At 33.0% G+C, this 22,180-nt stretch overlaps 1 protein-coding gene across 2 annotated transcripts in view; it reads left to right on the forward strand.

The window, feature by feature from the left end:
- Nucleotides 1–22,180, forward strand: part of LOC106620217 (nose resistant to fluoxetine protein 6) — a 35,033-nt gene that overhangs the window by 7,856 nt on the left and 4,997 nt on the right. For both annotated transcript variants that reach the window (XM_014238641.3, XM_036377572.2), the window contains exon 2: nt 21,185–21,665. In XM_014238641.3, coding sequence (XP_014094116.2) covers nt 21,218–21,665 — 448 coding nt within the window. In that variant the 5' untranslated portion in view covers nt 21,185–21,217. The remainder of the gene's footprint in view (nt 1–21,184; nt 21,666–22,180) is intronic.

Consider the following 22,180-nt stretch of genomic DNA (forward strand, 5'->3'; position numbering starts at 1 on the left):
TTTGTTTGTGGAGACGCAAATCTCGCTTAGTACACTGGCTGTCACTTGGTAGCGCCGCCTTTTCTCTCACTACATTGTACTATAAATTTATTCTTCAAATTATAAATAAGTTTCATTTCGAACTTATCCGTATGTTCTGATTCCCATTAACTTGGGAAATGATGCAGATTTCTGCAAAATAATTCCACTTAATTGCAAGTGTTCTATAAAGTCAGGGATTTTGTTAATACCTTAACTCTAATCACACTCATCAAAAACTTGGATATCATAAAAAATTCTTACATAGTTGTATATTGTGAACACACTTTGTACGTAAGGTTATGTATCGACACCATTACCCCTATATAATATTATATATAGTCATATTTAGCCGTGATTCTCAGCTTCTCGGAAAGAAAAGACCGTTAACTTTTTCCTTGTAGAAACATAAGACCACACACAAGGTCTTCTTAGACGTGATCCACATCTTCTCGGTATTCGAATACGGTAGAGTTGAAGCTAAGCTCCAAAGAGCATCTTACTTTTTAGGAGTGCACCAAAAAGTAAAACTCTCTTTTGTGACTCTCTCAGTTATCTTTTCTTTATAAATAAAATGATTTTCATTTGTTTTTGTTTCAAATAAATCTTCCTGCATTTACTTAGGCTGTTAGAGGCAATTAAGTTCTTAAGTATGCATTTACAATTTTTTCTAAAACATGCAATTAAGTTCTTAAGTATACACTTACAATTTTTTCAAAACACTTTGTATGCGAAGTGCTTGTAATTTAGTCACTACAATATATTCCGTTAATTAGCTGACGTGCGCTTGAGTGTGTGTTGACACACGGTAGAGCTTATGTCATTTTATATTTTGAAATGTTTTAGCAATCGCGAAAGTGAAAATAAAAGCAATTATAAGTGTACAAATGGGACTTAGTGACCCCATCGAAAAAGGTCGCCCGCCAATAGCAAGGGATCACAATAAAGTGATCAGTCACTTAGAGCTCTTAATCGAGACAGAACAAAACAGTTACGCAAATTAGTGCTGTTTCCGGGAGTTTCAACTCACGTCTTAACTTAATTGTGAGCAGCCGAAGTAAAATTGTACCTTTCTACAAGTATGTAAGAAGTGTTTAAAAAAGCTCTGTCTAAATAGCTCCTTCTTTGGCTTGTGATGCCATCTTGCTGAAATTGTAATCCGCGCTTATTTTATGCATTTTTCATAATGCGAAGACTATTGAAGAAGACTAAAACACGGCCCCCTCCTATCATGGAATTTTCCCTTTTCCCAGGACCGCTTTCCAGTACTTCAGGACAAGGATTCCAAAATGGAACATCAGGCTATTTGGCTTTTATTGACTCGAATGCTCCGGTGTCGGAGATCCTCTTTCATGTCTTTTTAATAGTGCGTAGTACATATTCCACATACGAGGCAATTTGCTGCCAGCGTTTGTCCCTGGCTATATTTTTTTTTTGCTAGATTTTCCGTATTGAGTTGTTCAAGCTTGTGTTCTAATGTTTTCCGTGGTTCCGTTTATCGTCTAGTGGTTCGTCTCCGTAAATACATGGAGGGATTTCTGTTTTTCCCATGTTGTACAGGTATAGTCGGAATCCCCGAGAGCGGAAAACATCTGTGTTAAGTAGTCGTTCCCTCGCCGTGTTTCCTACTGTGAAACTATCTTTGATTTGTTTGGCAGTCCATCTTTTTGTTTGCTTCCTTAGCCAGATTTGTTTTCTCTCCTTTGATATTAGCAGGTTTCCTTTTGATTTTTTAAGAAGAAGTCTATATCAAGAGTCCTTCAAACGACAAATATGCTTAGATAATTCGTAGAATACTGAAGAAGAATAGTACCATTTACAGAGTGGGAGGATAAAAAAACTAAGTAATAATTTTGCGAAATTTTCTTAGATGACCGTTAACCCGTTAAGAGATACTAAAATACCTACAACTGATCTAACTTATAACTATACATATATTAATAAAGCCAGAGATGAATTGTGTTCTGGAAGACACGACGTACACGTGATTTAACTAGTTAACTAGTTGTAAATAAGTCTCGTCTACATCAATAAATATTTAACTATTGTTTTTTTTTTTTGTACACAAATAAGAACTTTGTTTCAGTTATTACAAAAAAAATTTTCAATTATCGCGCATTTGAAGAAATTTGCGCAAAACGAGACATTGACGTAGAAAATATTTATTAATTTATTGTATGCTAAAAACTTTTATGGCTTTTAAACCGTAAATAATTGCAGGCATTTATGTTGGTTATCAAAAGTTGAAGTTCAAGCGACATTATGCAAGCCAAACATGGTGATATAGAAAAACCAATCGAAATTGTTGATTTTAAAAATTAGACGTATCTGTATGTACCAATATGTATGTATGTATGTACATTTGTGAATGACCATATGTACATAGTATGCATATGTACATATATATTTATATGTATGTCTACGTATTTACGACCACCTAAAGCGAATATTTTATGCGCACAATGGCTCAGCTTCTCTATTTATTAAGAAAAACCTGTACAGTGTTTGTCGGAACCAGTGGTCAAACTCAAGTTATGAGCGCACCTTAAATCACTCCACTACCAGGGTCTTGCATGTCATAAGAAATAGTTTATATTGGCATCTTTGCACAAATCCTCTTCTCGTTAAAAACTTTTGAAACTTACTAAAATGTCTACATCGTTACGTACAATACAAAATAATATATCAACAAAATATTTAGTTCTTTTATACCGCGATTATATTAGTATTATGTTTGCCACGAAGTTTGTAACCCCAGAAGGAAACGTCGGAAACCCTATAAAGTATATATATGTATAAATAGTCAGCGTGACGAGCTGAGTCGATTTAGTCACGTCCCTTCCTTCTAATGAAGCTGCCGATTTGTAAGAACTGCCTATATCGGTCTGACCGATCCAAGTCCAGTTCGTGTATGGAAAACTTGTTAATTTGACAAGATATCTTCGGGAAAATTGGCATAAATCTATAATCTCCAACTATATTGCTCAGATCGGACTACTTCAGCATCTAGCTGCCATACTAACTGACATATGAAATTTAAGAAGTTTTCCCTTTGAATTCATTTAGTTTAAACCTTACTTTATGCCATAAGAAATGCACCTGTGAAGTGTATACTACGGTGTAGTCGAAGTTAACGTTGTTTATAATTTCATAATAAGTTAATACATAATATAAAAAAAATTAGTAGACCACCCTAATCTTTTCAAGAATGCTTTTTTGTTACTTTTGCTGTTTAAAACTGATTATTATCTGAGATGAGCCTGGCAACTCTATTTTTAAATATTTCTGTTTAAAACTCTTTGTGTTTGAAAAATTTAATATTTATAACAAAAATTGTATTGAAATATTTTTTGTCTGAGTGTAAAAAGTTATACAATAAATCTGTTTATGTATTATATTGAAATAAAATTTTAATTTTATATATTTCAATATTAATATTTAAAACATATAAATTTTTATATAAAAAATGTTTTGTTCAACATTTAATTTTCATTAATTTATATTTATTATTCTTAATAATGATTTTCATTTATAAGACATTATTGGCAACCCTGTTTAAATTGATTATTTAGCTGGAATAACTTTTTTCGGAGCTTGCGCATTTTTTAATCTCTCACTTCTAGGTTAGGTTAGGTTATACTGAGTGGCTGTAACGCCTAGAGCTAGAGATCCTTTGTTTTGAAAGACGGAGGTTCAATTTTAAACTTTAAGAGTGTCTCGATATCTAAACGCTTTATATATATCCTTGAACTACAAAGCTCCCAAATATTTAAGACGCATTCTAGATAAACCTGAATAGAGGCATAGAAGGTGTTCCAGCGTCTCTTCCATGCCTACTTTCCTGCACTTTCTGCATGTATCGTCGTTACTTATGCCCATTCGGCTCGCACGTGATGCCAGTAGGTTTGTTCCTTTCATTGACCGTGAAAGTGCATGAGTGTTTTTCTTCGAAGCTCTTGCACATAATGTTGGCGATACTGCATGTCCTTAAGCCTTTCCGTCTCAACCCTGATCCGTCTGTCAGACTTTTCGGAAATTCCATTGTGTATCGTTTTTAGTGACTTACGTATTTCCTTTACTAGTTCGGTAGCCAGAGGGATGACACTTTTAATAATCTTATCAGCTATTTCGTTTCCCGGAATTCCTTTTTAGCCTATAATCCAGTATACCTATATGCAACCCTGTTATTTACCTATTTTATTTAAGAAGTTATAAATTATAACCTTTTGTTGTTGTTTTTTCTCACTTACATCGACTGTACCTGTTTTCAAATGGCCCAAACAGCTCGTCGGTTCAATGACCTCTTGTAGATCATCTAAAAGACATCAGTATATGGGCTTAAGCTTTTTTTGTACAAATACAACTAAGTTAAAAATGTTTGTCAAACTAACTGGTTTTATTTACGATTTTGAGGTTTTTATTTGGCAAAATTATTTTTTAAAAAACATTGAAAGGTAGTAGACATATAATGGTAATAAAACTTATTTTACAAAAATATTACAAAAAAATAATAAAAAAAAAATATTTATTTATAATATTTTGTATATATAATGTTTGTATATACATACATGTAAGCATTTAAACTATCATATGTGGCCAATTTAGTCTTTAACACACACACACCTCTACTAACGAAAGCAAGTGCTAATAGGTTTTACAACATCAGCGATTACATCTGACTTTATGCAAATTTGTTTTAGGCCTGGCGTCTTTTAGACGACACAAAGTTATGCGCAAACTAAGCAAAAATAAATAGAAAAAAATTTTACCAGACACAATTCCCGTAGCCGTTTATTAAGAGAGTTTAACGTTCAACATGTGATTTATATAGAATTTAACTTCCGACTTACTTTATATTGTACATAATATTTGCTCTATATTACAATTGCTAGTTTAAGAGATCTTGAGGGGTGTTAAAGGTATTAGGAGTATTACATAGCTCCACCAACTCAGTGTTAGAGTAAGAGAGCAAAGGTGGATTTCTGACACACCTCTGGGAACCCTTATTTCCTCTGCTTTATCTCCTTTGTACCTAACTTGGTGGAAATTACAAGTATATACCGTCTTCTTAAAAAAGATTTCAGCACGACTCATTAAAGGCACCAATTTAGTCTTGTCTAAAATATTTTTGTACTATTGCCTCTATATTTTTGACTTGAAAACAGATACTTGTATCAGCTGTTATAAAAACATGAAATAATCTTCAAATACTTTTATGTATCACCTGATCCATGTACTGATAAAAAAAAATACATGTTAACATATTTTAATACAAATATTTTTTTATCGATTCACTTCTTTTGGCACGAGTCTAGCATTGACACACTATATACACAGAACATTAACCAAAATGCGCTCAGTCGATCCATAAGAAATGTTGAGATCCTCTGTTATCCGTAGCCGTAATTCCATTAGAAACTCAAAATTTTAGCAAACTCGTAAAATTTTTTTTTTTCACAATAAAAATCTCCAGACAAATTTTTCACAATTTTTCACGTATGGAGATCAAGCTTCACAGGAACATAAAAAAGGTTATACCAATCGAGTAAATAATTTCATTAGTTGTAGAAAATTATTGATAACTTTCAGTTCACACTTCAGAAGAGCAGTATATGTTCTCGTTCATAAAGTCCATGTTATAAAACCTAATATTCTAATTGTTCAAGTATTTCGAATTATGTAAAATATTCCTATCCAGACAGCACCGATAAAGATGCGAACTCTCTACCAATGGTTTTTTCCATATATACGCTACCTCGAGGAAATACCCAATAGAATGAGACAAAACCTACTATCAATCAAAAGGGGCAAGAGAAATCAAGGTGGTTATGTAATTGCTTAAAATTCACTTGAGTTCGAAGTAGACGTTTTACAATTGAACGCACCTTGCTTCGATGGTTCGAACATTTCGTGTGATCTATTTGGAAATATGGTAGCCTTCAGAAAGGTAATATAAATAGGCAATGAAGAACTGACCTTTCCTTTAATCGACTCTTGTAATCGAATCAAATAAGCTGAAATCAATCGGTAATCCGAACAATATTGAGATCTAAGAAAGAATGTCGTTAAAAGTTGAATATCTGGCATTTTTGATCAAATAAATAGATCTTCACCCTAGTCACGCCTACTTGGATTAAATACTCAATTCATTTAGTGCTTTCTCCGAGATGCCTAGACACTCTGACGTCGAAGGTGATTTATCTTCCCAACTGTTTGGTTGCGATATAGAGCACTCTGAATATGGACTTATTAAGGTACTGTGAACTTGAATGGCATATCAACTCAGCTTGTATCTAGCAGCTGTCTATCGAAATCACGTTCCGAAATCTTTGTTGTCGATTTAAACAAATGAAAATGAGAAATGAATTTTAAAATATTCCTCCTATATGAATTTACAACAACAAAACAAATCGAGCAGACTCCAATTGTGATCTTACAAACAACCGTTATGCGCATGAAACTGGATTACCCTTGTCCACTTATGTTGGCGCATCAGAGAAAGCACCTCATAAGCATCTTACGTTCATATAGGTATTATGAAATCTTTATTTTTAACTCATCTTATGTTGTTGTTGCTGTTGGTTGCATGCTTGCCGAAAGTCATTGGGCAGCGTGCTGTCAATAAGGGAACAATAAAACAAAAAAGTGAAATGAAAGAAGTAAAGAGTATGTGTGCATCAACATACAGTCAACAACAAAAGTAAGCAAATGCAAGCTCAGCGGCTCACGGTTGTCTAAGCGGCTTTCTTATTGTTGTTGTTAAAATATTGTTTGTTTTTATTGCAATTTTATTTTGCTTAAATTTATTGCTTTAACTGTTTCTTATTTAGTACTTCCTCTCTATAAAATTGTCAAACATTTTTCAAGATTTTTTTCAGAAAACTAAGAAAATATTTTTTTTTACATTTTATAAATTTTTTTTATATGTGTATATTTTTAATTCCTCTTTGACTTTTTTAAATTATTTTTAATTTTAAAAAGTTATTATTAATTAAATTTTTTATATTATTTTAAACTATTTATATGTAATATTTTTTATTTAATTTATTTAAGTAATTTTGTTACAAATTTTTCCTATATTTTTTTAATTTTCTCAAATTAAATTTTAACTTTTTCCAATAAAAATTTTTTTAAAGTTTTTTTAAATATTAATTTTTTTAATTGATTTTTAATTTTTTAAATTTATTTTTAATAATATAATTTTTTGTATTTTTTTTCTACTTAGTTTACTATTTTTAAAATTTATTATTAAATACATTTATTTTTTGAATATTAAATTTTTTTTTAATTTTTTATATTTTTTTAACTTTGTGTAATTTTTTAATTAATTTTAATTTTATACTATTTTTTTATTTAATATTTTGTATTTTTTTAAATTTGTTTAAATAATTTTTAAAAATTAAATTTTAACTTTGTTTAGTCTTTTTTTCAATACTTTCTCTTCACTTAATTTCTATTTTAATTAGAATTTATTTAATTAAAACCTTCTTTTATAGCTTATTTTAACATGATTTTAATTTTGAGTATTTTTAAACTAACTTTTTCAAAATATTTTTTTTATATAATAATTTGTTTCTTCTTCTTGATTTGCTTGAATAATTTTTCCTAAACCATTTATTTAGTTTTGTGCAATTTTTTTAAATTAATTTTTAACTTTTTAGATTCTTTTACTTTTAATGAAATTTTTTTTTTATAATTTTTTTTCTAAATAAATTTTTTTTTCTATATAAAAATATTTTTTTATTTTCGTTTATTAAAAAAATATACTAACAACTACAACATGTTGCTTACATGTACTACCAACTTTCTTGACTTTGCACAGTCATCCGCTATTTGGCGTCACTCAAAATAGGTTAAACACTAACACAATGACACAATAAAAAGTGAATCTTAAATTCATTGCTCTCGTTCATATGTACATACATATTACAGTTGTGGTGTGTGTGTATTCACTTGCAACTGCAATGCATTTTCTCTTGTCAACTTTTTACTCACTTATTATTATTATTTCTTTTCTGCTTTTTCTCCACCTTTCCACTCATTCACACTCTTTTTCACTGTCGTTTTTCCACTTTTTCGGCGACTGGCGTTTAATGACGACAATGAAAACCGGCTTTGCCACATGACAGCGCATCGATTGTCTGTGGTTATGGCCATTGGCCGCCAGCACTACCGACACCTTCCCTCGGCTCTGATGCTGCAAACTTTGTCGTTAATAGCGCTTGATTGCCTGTACAGCGTTTAAGCTACCCATTCACATTAATAAATACAAGTGCATTTATGTGTGTATGTGTGAGTGTGCACGTGTGATTATTTTGTAATACTTACCTTTGGCGTGCGTGACGTTGTTGTTGCAGCAACTGTTTTTTTATTGTTTTTGTTGATATTCAGTGAGTCAGTAGGCCAGTTTGTTTATATCGATCAAATGAAAACCACTCGTGATGTGGATACAGTGCGCTATAAAGCACCGCATACATATGCATGTGCGCACTGTCATTTATGTTACACCCATTACACCGATTATTATTAAATTATTTGTTGTATGTCAACTAGTTATTAACTTCTTGTTACGCGAATTGTTTGATAAGTCAGTGACTTTCCGATAAATAAGAAATGTGTTTCCGGAATTTTTCTTTTTTTTAACTTTTTTTCATTGCTCGAAACGATTTTGACTTCAAATCAATGTTGAAGTTTGACCATTATTTCGACCAATATGACCCTGGGCTATAAGGCCCAGCCGCCGCTGTTTTCCAAATAGTTTTTTACCGATCTTGCAGCATGAGGAGGAGCGCTGTCATGATGGAAAATTATTGCCTCGTGTCTAGTCATAAATGGATGGCCAGGTTTCACATATCTATTTCCTTGCTTATGAAAGTATTCTGTTGCTTTTAAACGTTTTGAAATGGCTTCTTGAGTGACTCTCAAAGAGTCACCTACCTCTCCGACTGGAGATAAGAGGTCTAGTACCCTAAAGATGCTATTTCTGGGACGTTTTTGTGTGGCAACAATCTTCATCGAATAATGTTTCTAGTTCCTCATCTTGGATTGTTTTTGGTTACCCAGGACGTTCTGTGCAAACAGTTTTGCGTACGTTTACTCAGCTAAAGCATGTTCACTAAAAACTTCCACAAAAATACAATGATTGCGTTATGAAGTAGAAGTCCCCATGAAAACAGTCCGATATATTTGTGTGAAAAGAATTATTGTTGTTTACGCTTCAAATGAACGACATACCATCTACTGGAAAAGAACCATAAGGACAAAAAATTTCGAAATAAGCCAGAGAGAACTAGAATTTAGAAAACTATAAAAGCTCTCACTTCAAATCAGATTTGATAAATGGCAACCTCTTCAACTTCTTTCAAATATACCTTCTCTCATATTCTTACTTAGTGCTAAAATTTAGACGCTGAAAACGGAAATTACTTATTATCACAATACTTTTGTCATGCAGTCTTTTTAAGTATCGCAATTTTTCGAATATTTTGACAGCTTGAAATTAAAAATTTTAGTTAAGTCTTCGTTATTATAACGGACTCAAAACATAACTCAACTCAAGTTAAAGCTTATTGCCAATAGTAAAAAAATTAAAAACACAGATTTTCTCCCAAAACTAATAACTAATTATTTCTACCGGAACACACACCGCCAAAAATGTACTTGTATATGTATGAGAGCATAGAAAAAAACGGTTCGTAAATCACCTCACTCACAGATTAACTGACGAAAAAATGTTCAAAATTTGCGAACTTATTATTGTTTGCCAAATCAATTAGCGGTAAATGGGTTTTCTTTTTTTTTGTTGTTATTAATATTTTCAACGGCATTGCCAACAACCGAATAACATACAGAAACCACAGTAGATCAATGTTGGGGATTTTAACCGAAAGCTTTCCGTTGAAAATGCGAAAATAAATAAACACATACAACAATACAATAAGTACAAACATAAATAGGTTTGGTGGCAACACTAATGTCGAAAAACGTAACAAAACCAATAATGTATTAAAATGCTGTTTTTGTACTTTTGTATATGGTAAAAAGCGCTGGCTTAGAAGTGTCTGTAAAGAATACAGGGCTACCCAATAGCAATATGCCGATGAGAGTGTGGCGGGCATCTCGCTTTGGCGGCTTCGGTGTGTAGAATAAATTTACTTTACTTTATACACTTAATAATAGACAAGGTCTGAAGAACCCTTTAATGTTAACTCCTTCACACTACCTACTATCTATGATTCCATCTGATCCCCTAAATATTACTATGAGCGATAGCTCCCGAATATGTATAAGACTCGGCGGTGCGAAGAAGAATCTTTCAAAGCTGTTCTTCACACTTTGTGGACTGTAATCTTACACCTGTCAGTTATTGGAATATTCGATAAGTCAAAAATATCAGCAATTACACTGAATGTTTAGTAGAAACGGTCTAAAGAAACCTTGAAAAGTGAGCTCTCCATATCTTGTGTACATTTACTAACAGCCTTAAATATTTACAATACCTCATTAGTTGTTGTTGTAGCTGCAGGCAACATTCTCTAAATAATTTTGATAATGCTGCCGAGTTGACAATTCTTAGCCGAGTAAAAATCCGGGTACGTTTCGGTTACGTAGAACCAATTGTGGTGGGAACGGAATATCTCATTAGTCTCAAATATCAGCGCTATTGATAAATGGAAACAGAGAAGTGGTTAGCTTTCCGAAGATAGCCGATTACCACTGATACTACCGCTTCTATAAAGTTACATTGTTGTGGTTCTAGAAGTTTCTGAAAATATGACGGTTAGATCATTTAAATCCACTATTTAACATGTTCGGAAAAATGTTTTATAGACTATAGAAGAGAAACCAAAAATTTAGAGATAATGCTTATCGAAAGTAGAGGTTTCGAGAATTTTTGTTAAGCTTTCTAAATATTGATTTTTTTCCAATAAAACGGAATTTCACAAGGAATTTGAAGTCCACAAAACTCATAATCAAGTCGGAGTCAGTATTTTAGGGGTTATTAAAATGTTTTCCCATTAGTTTCCTGCCTTCACAAAAAGCTGTCGCAAATGCTTTTTAATATTTTTCCGGGATAACTTCGATTTTTGTACCATCAATCGACCCTTTTATAACACCCTTTGCATTATACCGGCTACAAAGTGAATATGTCGCGTGATTTTTTAGATTTGTGATACCAAAACCTACAAGAAAATTGAAGGCAAAGTTTGTGTTGAGGCACTTACATACAAGTATGTACACATTTCGGCGAGAAGACGTTTGAGCTTTTCAGACGTACTTCAACGCCTTTGCAGTGACCTTAACCAAAGTGGAAATACAAAAATATGTGTATTGTAGGTTTGTGTCTTGTTTTTGTGGTTGTTTGACTAGTTTTCTTATTGGGTGCAGATCTTGTTGTTGTTGCCGTTGTCTCGAATTAGATCGCTCCAACTCTGCGCATGCACCCAAGTAACAAGCGTCAAGGTCGAGGTGCCGCTTGTCAGCGACGAAGTGTGCGCTCAAAGGCAGCCGAAAAAAAATTAATCTTATAAAAAATGGTAAAACAAAAATAAAATGTTTGAAAAAAAGTATATATTCAAAGCTGCAATGAAGTAGATCCTCTTGTCGCCTATCGTTCGCCGCACCCACACGCTCGTAGGCATGTATGTTCGTGTGTGGCTTATTATGCAATTGGCCAATCTCGCCGTTCGCGAATTTCATTCATACAAAAGCTTTTATTCCAAAAGCAATTGCAACCGTTTTGTGGCTCCAAAGGTCAACTCTTGAGCCGATGCTTGTGTGGAGATTAGCTTTTATGGCGCTCTTTCCATTTATGGGCAACAGTGTGGCCACTAATTGATCGCCATATAAAATTAATTGTGTTTATTTGGTTTTTATAAATTGCGGCTTAGATTTCTAGACTGTGGATGATCCGACTTCTCTAATAACTGATGTAATTGTGTTATAAAAGACAGGACACGCTGAAGTGCAGAAAGAGCGTTTGGAGACTCTTCCAAGTCAAAACTGAATTTCCGTATGAATGCTTTAAAGCATTGCATTTGAGTTTACTCGTTTTGCTCGTGTAATATTTAGGGTATTGAAGCCTCGAATTTATTATTGATATCTGATGATATCGATTTTTTTTACGAGATCAACGCCTCAAAATGTATTGATATATCGATTTCCGTAATATATTTTGTAATATCAGATTGGAATATTCAACCAGAACTTTGAATCGGAAATAAATTTAAATACTGATAAATTACTATGAAAATTAAAGATTACAGTAAATTTTCATACGAAAAAGTCTCCATTCTTCATATTTCGCTTACTGAGATCGGAAAGCTTATTTAAAACACCACATTCCAGCAACATTTAGCAAACTTTTCCAAGAGCTGAATTATGTATGTTATCTGTAATTTATTTAACCTTACTCTGCCACTTAAAAATGCTCGTCAGAAATTTTTTCTTGAAGTGTCAGAAGCCTGTTGCAGGATTTAGTATGGTAAAATTTCGACACTACTCCAGATTGCCAAAGAAGATGTGACAAACCATTCGACGCTCATAAGCTTTGTCGATTTACAACGGTTTTTGTTTTCAACTCACCCACCTTATTATTCGTCTAAGGGACGGATAGATATCGTTGAGAAACAGGGTTGAATCTCAATAAACATCGGCTAACTTAAGCAACATTGCACAAAACAGTAGATAAACTCGAGTTTACACAAAACTTGAAGGAGAGTTGATAGAATTTTGTGTGTATCATAAACTCTGTTTTTAATTTTAAACACCAAAACAATCAATAAACTCGAGTTTGAACAAAATTTGCATTCGATTTGAAAAAATGTGTAATTAAGCTAGAGTTTGAGGCGCAATATTAATGTAAAATTAACTTCAGTGAACTATGCTGTGCTGTGGGATTTACTACTGTTGCTGTTACTGTAATATTACTTAATTATGTGTTCTCAGTCACCTCGTTTTACTGATTATCACCTCACCAAAACTCTTAAGCTTATAACTGTACTGCTGAAAAAGTATGATTTTCACGGCTTTTTACTATAGTTTAGTCCCAAATCAATTGATTATTATAGTTTTATACAGAAGTAACAATACTTGATATGTTATTTTTTCTCTTCGAAACTCCGAAGCTTAGTCGGCGCAAAAATATATTAATTGTAACTATTTTGCTAGCGAGTTTTGGGTGTAAGTTCTTTGCGAAGTGATTAGAATAAGTCTTAAGTGTCGAGGCAGATAGTTTGGCTTAATAAATTATATATAATATATAGTATAATTTGGAAAATATTATTCGACTTGTGTATATTATTTGGCCTGCTGCTCTTCTACCAAGAAGGTTTTCCGGTCTGAAGTAACACAATACTTGATTTTATCAAATTCAAGATATAGTTTCAGAAGGCATGCAAGAGAATTTTTAAAGATATGGCAATTTAATCTAAAAACTTCTTCAATGCCCTTTATAAACAGAAAAATATAATTTAAGGCACAACATTTTGACGCACTGTATAAATTTGCAGTCTTTTTTCCCCCGCTGCTAACTATAATAAATTTATTTTTGCATTTCATTATGCTTCATTAGAGTTCATTGAGCTAATTTCAGTATTTCGCCTTTTCGCTTTTAACGCGTTTTCAAATAAAATTTCCATTTAACACTTTTTCATTTTTATTTTCGCATATTAATTTACATTTCACAATTCATTGTCTGCGCATAGAAATTTGCTTACAAAAAAATATTGCACATTTTTGAATAGAAAAAAAATACGTCAAATAAGAAAAGAGCTTAATCGTTTCGCAAATTTAGTATCAAGGTCAATGCGATTGGACCATATGTTTGGTGGTTGGCTAATTTACTGGACTTAATTTAAGAGACGCACGCCAGACTTAGGGTCCATATATATATATGTATATACACATACACATACATATTTTGCTGGATCATTTTATCTTACCGAATGGCTAATATTGAATGGCTGCTCTATTCAATCGAGCAACAAATGACCAAATCAGCCCAATCTACATATTTTACAAACCAATAACATTTGTTTGTTCGTTCGACCAACATTATGGTTTTTGTTTATATTTTTTTTCTGTAATTTTTTTCAAACGCTTCGCCAGCATCAGTTGACATCATTAGCTTCGCTGCACTCTTTCCAATTTTCAAGGGCAATCTGCGCTTTTGCTTGACTTTGGTTAAGCAAAAGGTGCAAACAGTAGTCTACAAAAGTATACACACACAAGTGCACAACTAGATAAACATGGTTTACTCCAAAATCGAGTTGAATGCATTTACATTTATTAGAGTTTTCAGTGATTTTCTTTGTCATTTGCAGTGCGATGAATTTAGGCAAACAAACTTAGAAACATACATACAAACAAGCATATTTATGGTATTTGCATTTTTACATGAGGCTTGATTCCTCTGCCTTCAAGGCGAAGCGCTTGTTTAAGCAAAGAAGTGAACTACAAAGAATTGCATTTGTTTTTGTAAATATTCAATTAGTCTCAGTTAATAAATTTGGGGGTTCCAGTAATATGCTAATATACCAAATGGAGAGTTAGTTAGATAATTGGGTAGATATTTATAGATATTTCGAAACAAAGATAAGTAAATACGTTTGGTTTTAGATGGTTAGATAGTTGTTTAGACTTATAAAAACTATGCTGACAGATGTATAGATAGCTAAATAGATAAATAAATTATTGTATACATAAAGAATAGATACATCTATATAGATGTACCTATACTATATATTTCAGACAATAAAGAGGTAAAGAAACAGTCATTTATATTTTCTAAAAAATGAGCAGGTTAACTTTATGAGAAATCAAAATTAGGTTATAGATAAATAAAGAAATTGGTTTAAACGTTACATAAGAATCATTAGTATTATTAGGTATTACATCTCTTACGCCAAGTATATAAATGTTCAACATGACGAGCTGAGTCGATTTAGCCATGTCCCTCTGTCTGTATTACGCGAACTAGTCCCTCAGTTTTTACGATATCTATCTTAAATTGTGCACACGTCCTTTTCCTTCCAAAAAGTTGCACATTTGTCAGAACCGCCGACATCGGACCACTATAGCATATACATAGCTGCCATAAAAACTAAATTATCGGATTCAAGCGCTTTTAAAGGAAACGTATTCTTTTGTTGAGGTATCTGCACGAAATTTAACACGCTTTATTGTCTAAGGCAATAGTGCAATCTCCAAAGAAATTGTTTAGATCGAGCCACTATAGCATATACTAACCGATCAAAATGAGGTTTTTGTTAGGAATCTTTTGCATTTATAAAGGGTATTACAGCTACGGTGGAGACTTAGGTTACGTTTTTGTCTTGTTTATATAAACTTTAGTTCTTATCCTTGGTTCTGTTAATAATGCGATTTCATCTGAATCAAATTCAGCGGTTCTTCTGTAATATTTATCTGCTTCTCTATTTGTGTGATTATCTTAAGAATATGCCCAAAGGAACATAGGTGTTAAGATTCGATTAGATATGTTGCAAATTTATTCTGGTAACTGATTTCTCGGAAGACGTAGCCTAATAAACCAGCAAAGAAACTCTGATATATTATTGGGTCTTACCCAATTTAAAGCCCTATATATGATATTTTGACATTTAGAAGCGTGACAAACTCTTTGAGTTAAAATCAATCAGATATTACCTAGCTGTTAGATTCTAACTACCTTTCGAGGCGTAATAAATGGTGTTTTTTTATATGTGTAATTTTCAATGAGGCAATTATTTTTTCAGAGTTGGTCTTTTTGACAGCTGTTACTTGATTTATACTCAGTCTGTTATAATGAATAGAGTGAACGACCATCAAATATTTCGGTGAATGGGCCTAAGACGAGATGGCCATCGATTCCGATTTTGACAAAAAAAATTTTGTTCAGCGATGAAGCTCACTTTTGGTTGAATAGGCACTTTGGAGTGATGATAATACACAAGCCATTGTTGAGACGTCGTTACACACTTAAAACGTCACTGTTTGGTTTGCTCTATGGGCATAGGGAATAATTGGTCCAATAATATTACAGTCAATGGGGAACGCTATAGAGGCATGATTAATGATTTTTTCGTGAATTGGAGTATTGGTTGATCTCGCGACGAGGGCTTGTGTCGTAGCCTCCAAGATCGTGCGGTTTAATGGCGCTGGATTGTTTTTTGTGTTGTTATGTCGCTTACAATTGTAACAAAAAATGGTTCAAGTTTGGGTCTCTTGACTGGAATTTATTATTCTTGAAAATACCAAAAAATCGGAATATTAATACTACCGATTTTGCATTAGATCTATAATATGGTATAACGAAGAAATACATAGTCAAATATCTAGATCAATCTTTTAAATGCTATCAGAGATATTATTGATGTACTAAGCTAAAATTAATCGAAAGAAATTACCTGAACAGACAGGTTCATGGTGTGTTACGAGTTTTCAGCTCGCTATCCAACTAAATATACCGTATTTGCTAAGAAGAAAGCTTAACTAAAGTTATTGATCTTGGATACAGTTTAACTTGCCGTTTGATTTCTAACATGAAAGGCTATCTCTCCTTAGTGCTAAACTGGAAAAAATTGAAATCACTCAAATACATAAAACTTTATTAACATCGTTAACAGCATCTGCTACTAACAGAGCCGAGCGCATGCGCAATGCACCATTGAAAAGCGATTAAGTCTGAATAAGCAATAATAAAATACTTGTGAGCTGAAAGCCTCTGAGGATAGTGCTCCTTTTACTCTGTATAATAATAATTGTATTAATATTTTTCATATAATAAATAAATAAATAAAAATACTTGTATGTTACCTTTAAAGCAAAATTACACACGTGTATACATAAATCAATAAGCAAATGCGTGTAAAACATTAATTGCATAACGCAATACAAAAAAAGTTATCTCACCTTTGCGAGGTTATTAAGCTTTTTTACATCAATCACCAAAGTCAATTAACAAGGTTTCCCATTCATACAAGTTTACTTTAGAGTTTCATATATATCCATGCATACATATACGAGTATCTATGTATTTAAGTACCTGTTGCAGATTGTTTTGTTGTTGTTATCTTATAAAATATTTTTGCTTTGTTTAATCGATGCGCAGAATTATGCAATGCTGTGGTTATTATTGCCAAAAGCACAATGCATTTTACGTTAAAAGAACAATAAAACTGTTCTATATGCTCGTATATCTAGCTAAAATGTATGCATGTATGTATGTCTACAGATTTTTAACATGCACTCGTTTGTATGTAAATTTGCGGTAAAGCCAGTTGTGCGGTTTTCATTGTCAATGTCAATGCAAGAATTACTGACAAGCAAGGTCTAACAAGTGTAAATACGTATGTACGAGTATATATGAGAGGCTGTTGGCATACAATGCAATTGTTACATTTCAAATTTTACTTTTCGTGGGAAAATAACCGAAATAATCAACTGTCTGCGTTAAACAAGGTTTTGTAAAAAAATTCTTTATTTTTGCAGTAAATTGAAGGTTTTACTTAGCAGAGTTCAAATGATCCGATTTACGAGTAGGTCAAAAATACACTGTTTTTTTCGATAACTTTCTGGTAGTAATCACTTAGCGGCAGTCAATCCCACCAATCCCACCCAACACATAGCTCCTGGAGATTTTGTCGAAACCCTGTCGCTTTGTTTGGCCTGGCGTTGTCCGTGGGTCGGATTTTCATTATTTTATCGATATTTTCGAAAACTGGACTTCTAGCGCGTGGTAAAACTTTGACATCATAATTACCGGAACGAAATCAAAACTGCGTGAGATTGGCTGTTACAGTATCAGCGCCTATTCACATTTTCAGCCGCCTGGCTTGTATGCTCACTTTTATTGAACAAAATCTGTAAAATATGGCCTATTTTCTCCTTGCTGTCCATCTCTTTGGTGTACATCTTTGACGCGTGCTCAAATAATACTGAATCAAGCTTTTATACAACACGAGATACGGATTACTATAGCCTTCTATTGGAAGAATAATATATTTCTTTTTATAAGATCTTGTGTTATTCAATCAAAAGAGGAATGAGTAGAGGAGTTAAGGGGTTACATAGGTTTCACGGTTTCAAAAAAACATCTCTAGAATAGTGTCCTAAATTCTCAAGTTGATTGGAAACTGTGTTTTAAAAGTCGGTTGTCAAGATTTCACGCGAACTACTCAACTGAGGTTGAGAATTGTTTACCGAAATTGGCATTTTTTTGTAAAAACACTTTATTTTCCTTCGTCCAATACCTAGTTTAAGCCCGTCCACTCCCCATATAACGGTACTGTTAAAAAATACTAAAAGCGCACTAAACACGCCCGAGACATTAAATTTTATCTCTGAGATGGTATAAGATGACTTTATAGGAACCGCGTTCAAAATTAGTCAGTGGGCTTGGCACCGCCCACTTTTAGGTGAAAACTCATATTTTGGGATCTGCTTAACCGATTTCAACTAAATTCGGTGCATAACGTTCTTTCCATATTTCTATGTTATAGGGCGAAATCTAATAACACCATTTTCAATTCCATCTGATACTTTCACTTTCCACTATGCATATCAATCACCAATGATTATATCGGGGTAAAACTTTGCGTGAATAATACGTTTGAAGCTACCTTGTGACCAAAAATTGTCTAAATCGAACCAAAACTGTTCAAGCCCCTAAGTACTAAATATGTGGACCCCAGTGCCTATAGTTGACCTTCTACCGAAAATATCAGTCAATCCACAAAGAAATCTCAAACGAGTATACCATTTGACGCTGCGAGAGTATAAAATGTTCGTTTACATCCGAACTTAGCCCTTCCTTACTTGTTTCTTTTTACTTTTGGATGATACTGTACTGTAGGGACTACGTCGAAATAGCCGAGTTTTGAATATTTTCTTTTGGAAATTTCACAAAACCTTTGTAAAATATGTATCATGGAATAATAAAAAGTTTGATTAAAATATTTAAATTTTTATATGAAAAAAAAAACTATTGAAAATATGCCGTTTTTTTCGACGAAACCCATATAACCACTTAAAAGAGAAATATTCAATAATCCAAACAAAGTTTATTCACGCCAAAGCACGATTCGGAACAAATAAATATTCATAAGAATATTCGTAGATCAGTCAACAGTAACCGACATCAACGACGAAAAGGGCACGAAGTGAATGAAATCGTTGTCTTTCGTCATGACCATAACCATACAATCTCAATTAGAGCTATTAAGAGCTTTTACAAAATTATGGTAAGGATACCTTGCATTCTTCAGACTAAACTTCTACACTGAACATTTAACCAAGATTCATTAAACGGACCACGTGACAATTACTTTTTGAAGACTGGAAGAAAGTTTTGTTTTGGAGAAAATTAATTAAACCAATTAAAAATTTAATTTTTTTCTAAATTTTTTCAAAAACAAATGCTTCAATCGCTAATCTTTCAAACAACTATCATATATACTGAGAAATTGAAATTTCGCAGTCTTTCATCGAATTTTTAATTTTGACTCATAATTAGAATATATAAATACCGAAAAAAACGGGATACCGAAATTGAAATTTTACAATCTATATTTTATAACATTAATTAGAGAAGCATCAGAACGAGTTTTTAGACTATAAAAATAACATAAAATCTGAAAAACTCGGGATTACGAAATTAAAATTTTACAATCCCGAAATATCGCGACTCATAGCTTATTTCGGAATATTAAATGAATGCATATATAATTTTTAACATCCCGCTAAGAAAATTGAAAATTTTCAAAAATCGGGAAGTTATTGGTTTCACCCCATTTTGCAAAAATCGAGTTCTCAACCGATCTCGACGTTCTAAGGGTCGAGGAAGCTTCCCCGAACATTTCTACGATGATGTCCGTATGTCTGTATGTATGTGTGGATGTATGGGTGTGTGTGTGGATGTATGTAAACCTCTTATGACATTTAAACGGCGCAACCGATTTGAATAAACTAAACGGCATTCCACGGGTTTCATTGCTCTTGAATTTCGTGTAAGTTTGGACCCAATCGGTCCAGTAGATTTCGAGAAATCTCAAAAATAAAAATTTTCTTCCAAACGACTTGACCGATCGATACCAAAAACTAATCAGTTCTAAACCTTTAAGAAACACATCGTTTGCCGCAAACCGGGAATCGGTTGATTTACTTGCGAGAAATCGTTAACGAAAGAAATCACCAAAATTGATTAGTCTTTGAGAAATTTGAGAAATAGTGTTATATTAAACTCTCATTAAGCAAAGAAATCAAAAGCAGTGAAAAAAGCGAAATTTGAACGTTAACGTATGAAATTAGTTGCAGGGATGATTATAGAAAATAGAAAGCGGCTAAAAATCGGCATCCAAAATTAAACACAATTTAGTATGCGATGAGTGTATATACATACTTGTACATATGTTACTGTAAAGTTGACTTACGATTTGAGCATGGTATATAGAGCACTTATTTACACTTAAGTTTGTACATATACATATACGTATGTATGTATGTATGTATGTACTTATGCATAGTAGATGCATATGTATGTAGGTTTATCTATAATTCTCGACACCCTTCATAAAGATTTATGCGTTGTTTTTGACGCCTTCTTCGCACTTCGCGTATTGCTATTCTTCAACTATTGTGCCAGCAACAATTGCTTTATATTTGACAATTACCCAACAATGCATACAAGCCCCCAAAAGATGATTAGTTCATGTGATTTGTGACAGATGTGAAGAAAGAATATATGTATGCTGTTGTAAGACTTGGTACATACATACAATATAATACATAATGTATGTATATATGCATATCTAAATACATTTCTTTTTCAATTCGACCGATTTATCAATGACTGTAAGCTGTCACGAGAACCTGTGACACATACGAGTCGCTAGAGTCACTAATGATGCTCAGTAGAATAGCTTTGTTATATTTCTAATTTTTTTTTCTACTTTATGTGGGAAGAGGTTGTTGAGCGTCTTTCTTACAATAAAAGGCAGTGAAATGTGAGTGTAAGAACATTTCTATTTTGGAGCTACAGCCATTTAGATAGGGAACTCTAAAAGTGGTTACTACCAGTGCTTTGTAAAATTATCATAAAAAACGTCTTAAATCCATTATTGCGCATCACTAATGACTCACTATTTTTATTTTGTTTTGTTTCTTACAGATTAATATTCCTAGACAGTGTACTATTACAAAGATGGTCGCCAACGCACCGAGCTTAAAGCACAACGCGTCGCATCAAATTTTTCTAATCTCAACTTGTTGCATTATTGCCTGCTTTCCACTTTTTGTTGTTGCACAACATAATAATTCCGTTTACTATGCAAACGTCAACGATACCAACAATCCAACAACACCACATACCTACAACAACAATATAAATGCCAGCGATAAAGCATTTCCAGAGGATATAGAGTTAAATCGATCTTTGAACTCTAGCACTTACCGTTATGATGAGTATGAAGACGAATTGGATATGAATTTTCGAGATAAAGATTACGAGGTGTACGAATATCTGCGACGCACTTCGGTTATATTTGGCTTGGCGAGTATGGCGAATGGCAGTAACGTTAATACCGTTTGCAGTCGACATATGAGACACATGCAACAGGGCATACTGCGCAAAGAGCCATGGGCCATGAAAGGTGAGTTCGTGATGAACCAAAAATAAGTGCGAGTTGCTTTAATTTTAGGAGCGAAAAACTGCGAAACTCCACTTTTACATTAGAGAAATTTAAACTAAAACCCGTTTACCAATACCAAACTTAGTCGAGGCAAGCTTATAATGATTATACCTGCATTCGCTCCATATAGTGAATTAATTATAAATTCGAACGAGATAAAGGTTAAAAGTGGAGGACAAAGCACATCTTATAATATTATAAATTGTATTTATCTTGTGCGCCTTGACAATATCAGACTAATGAAGAGGCCCAAAAGTATCGGAGTTGACTACGAACGGCTCCAGATTTGAGATGCTTCTTCATATAAGAAATATGTTAGCCGGTATTGCCGAGAGCCGAAATCCGTTCAGGTCGGAGACTTACAGAACTCTTTTCTCGCGAAGAAAAATAATTTCTTTATGGCGTTTGTTTTTAAATCCAGCTAAAAGCAATTTCCACCAAAAGCTATAGTTGCTATATGATACCTCATTACCGAG

The sequence above is a fragment of the Bactrocera oleae genome, chromosome 4, assembly GCF_042242935.1.
Source record: "Bactrocera oleae isolate idBacOlea1 chromosome 4, idBacOlea1, whole genome shotgun sequence".
Taxonomy (NCBI): Eukaryota; Metazoa; Arthropoda; class Insecta; order Diptera; family Tephritidae; genus Bactrocera; species Bactrocera oleae.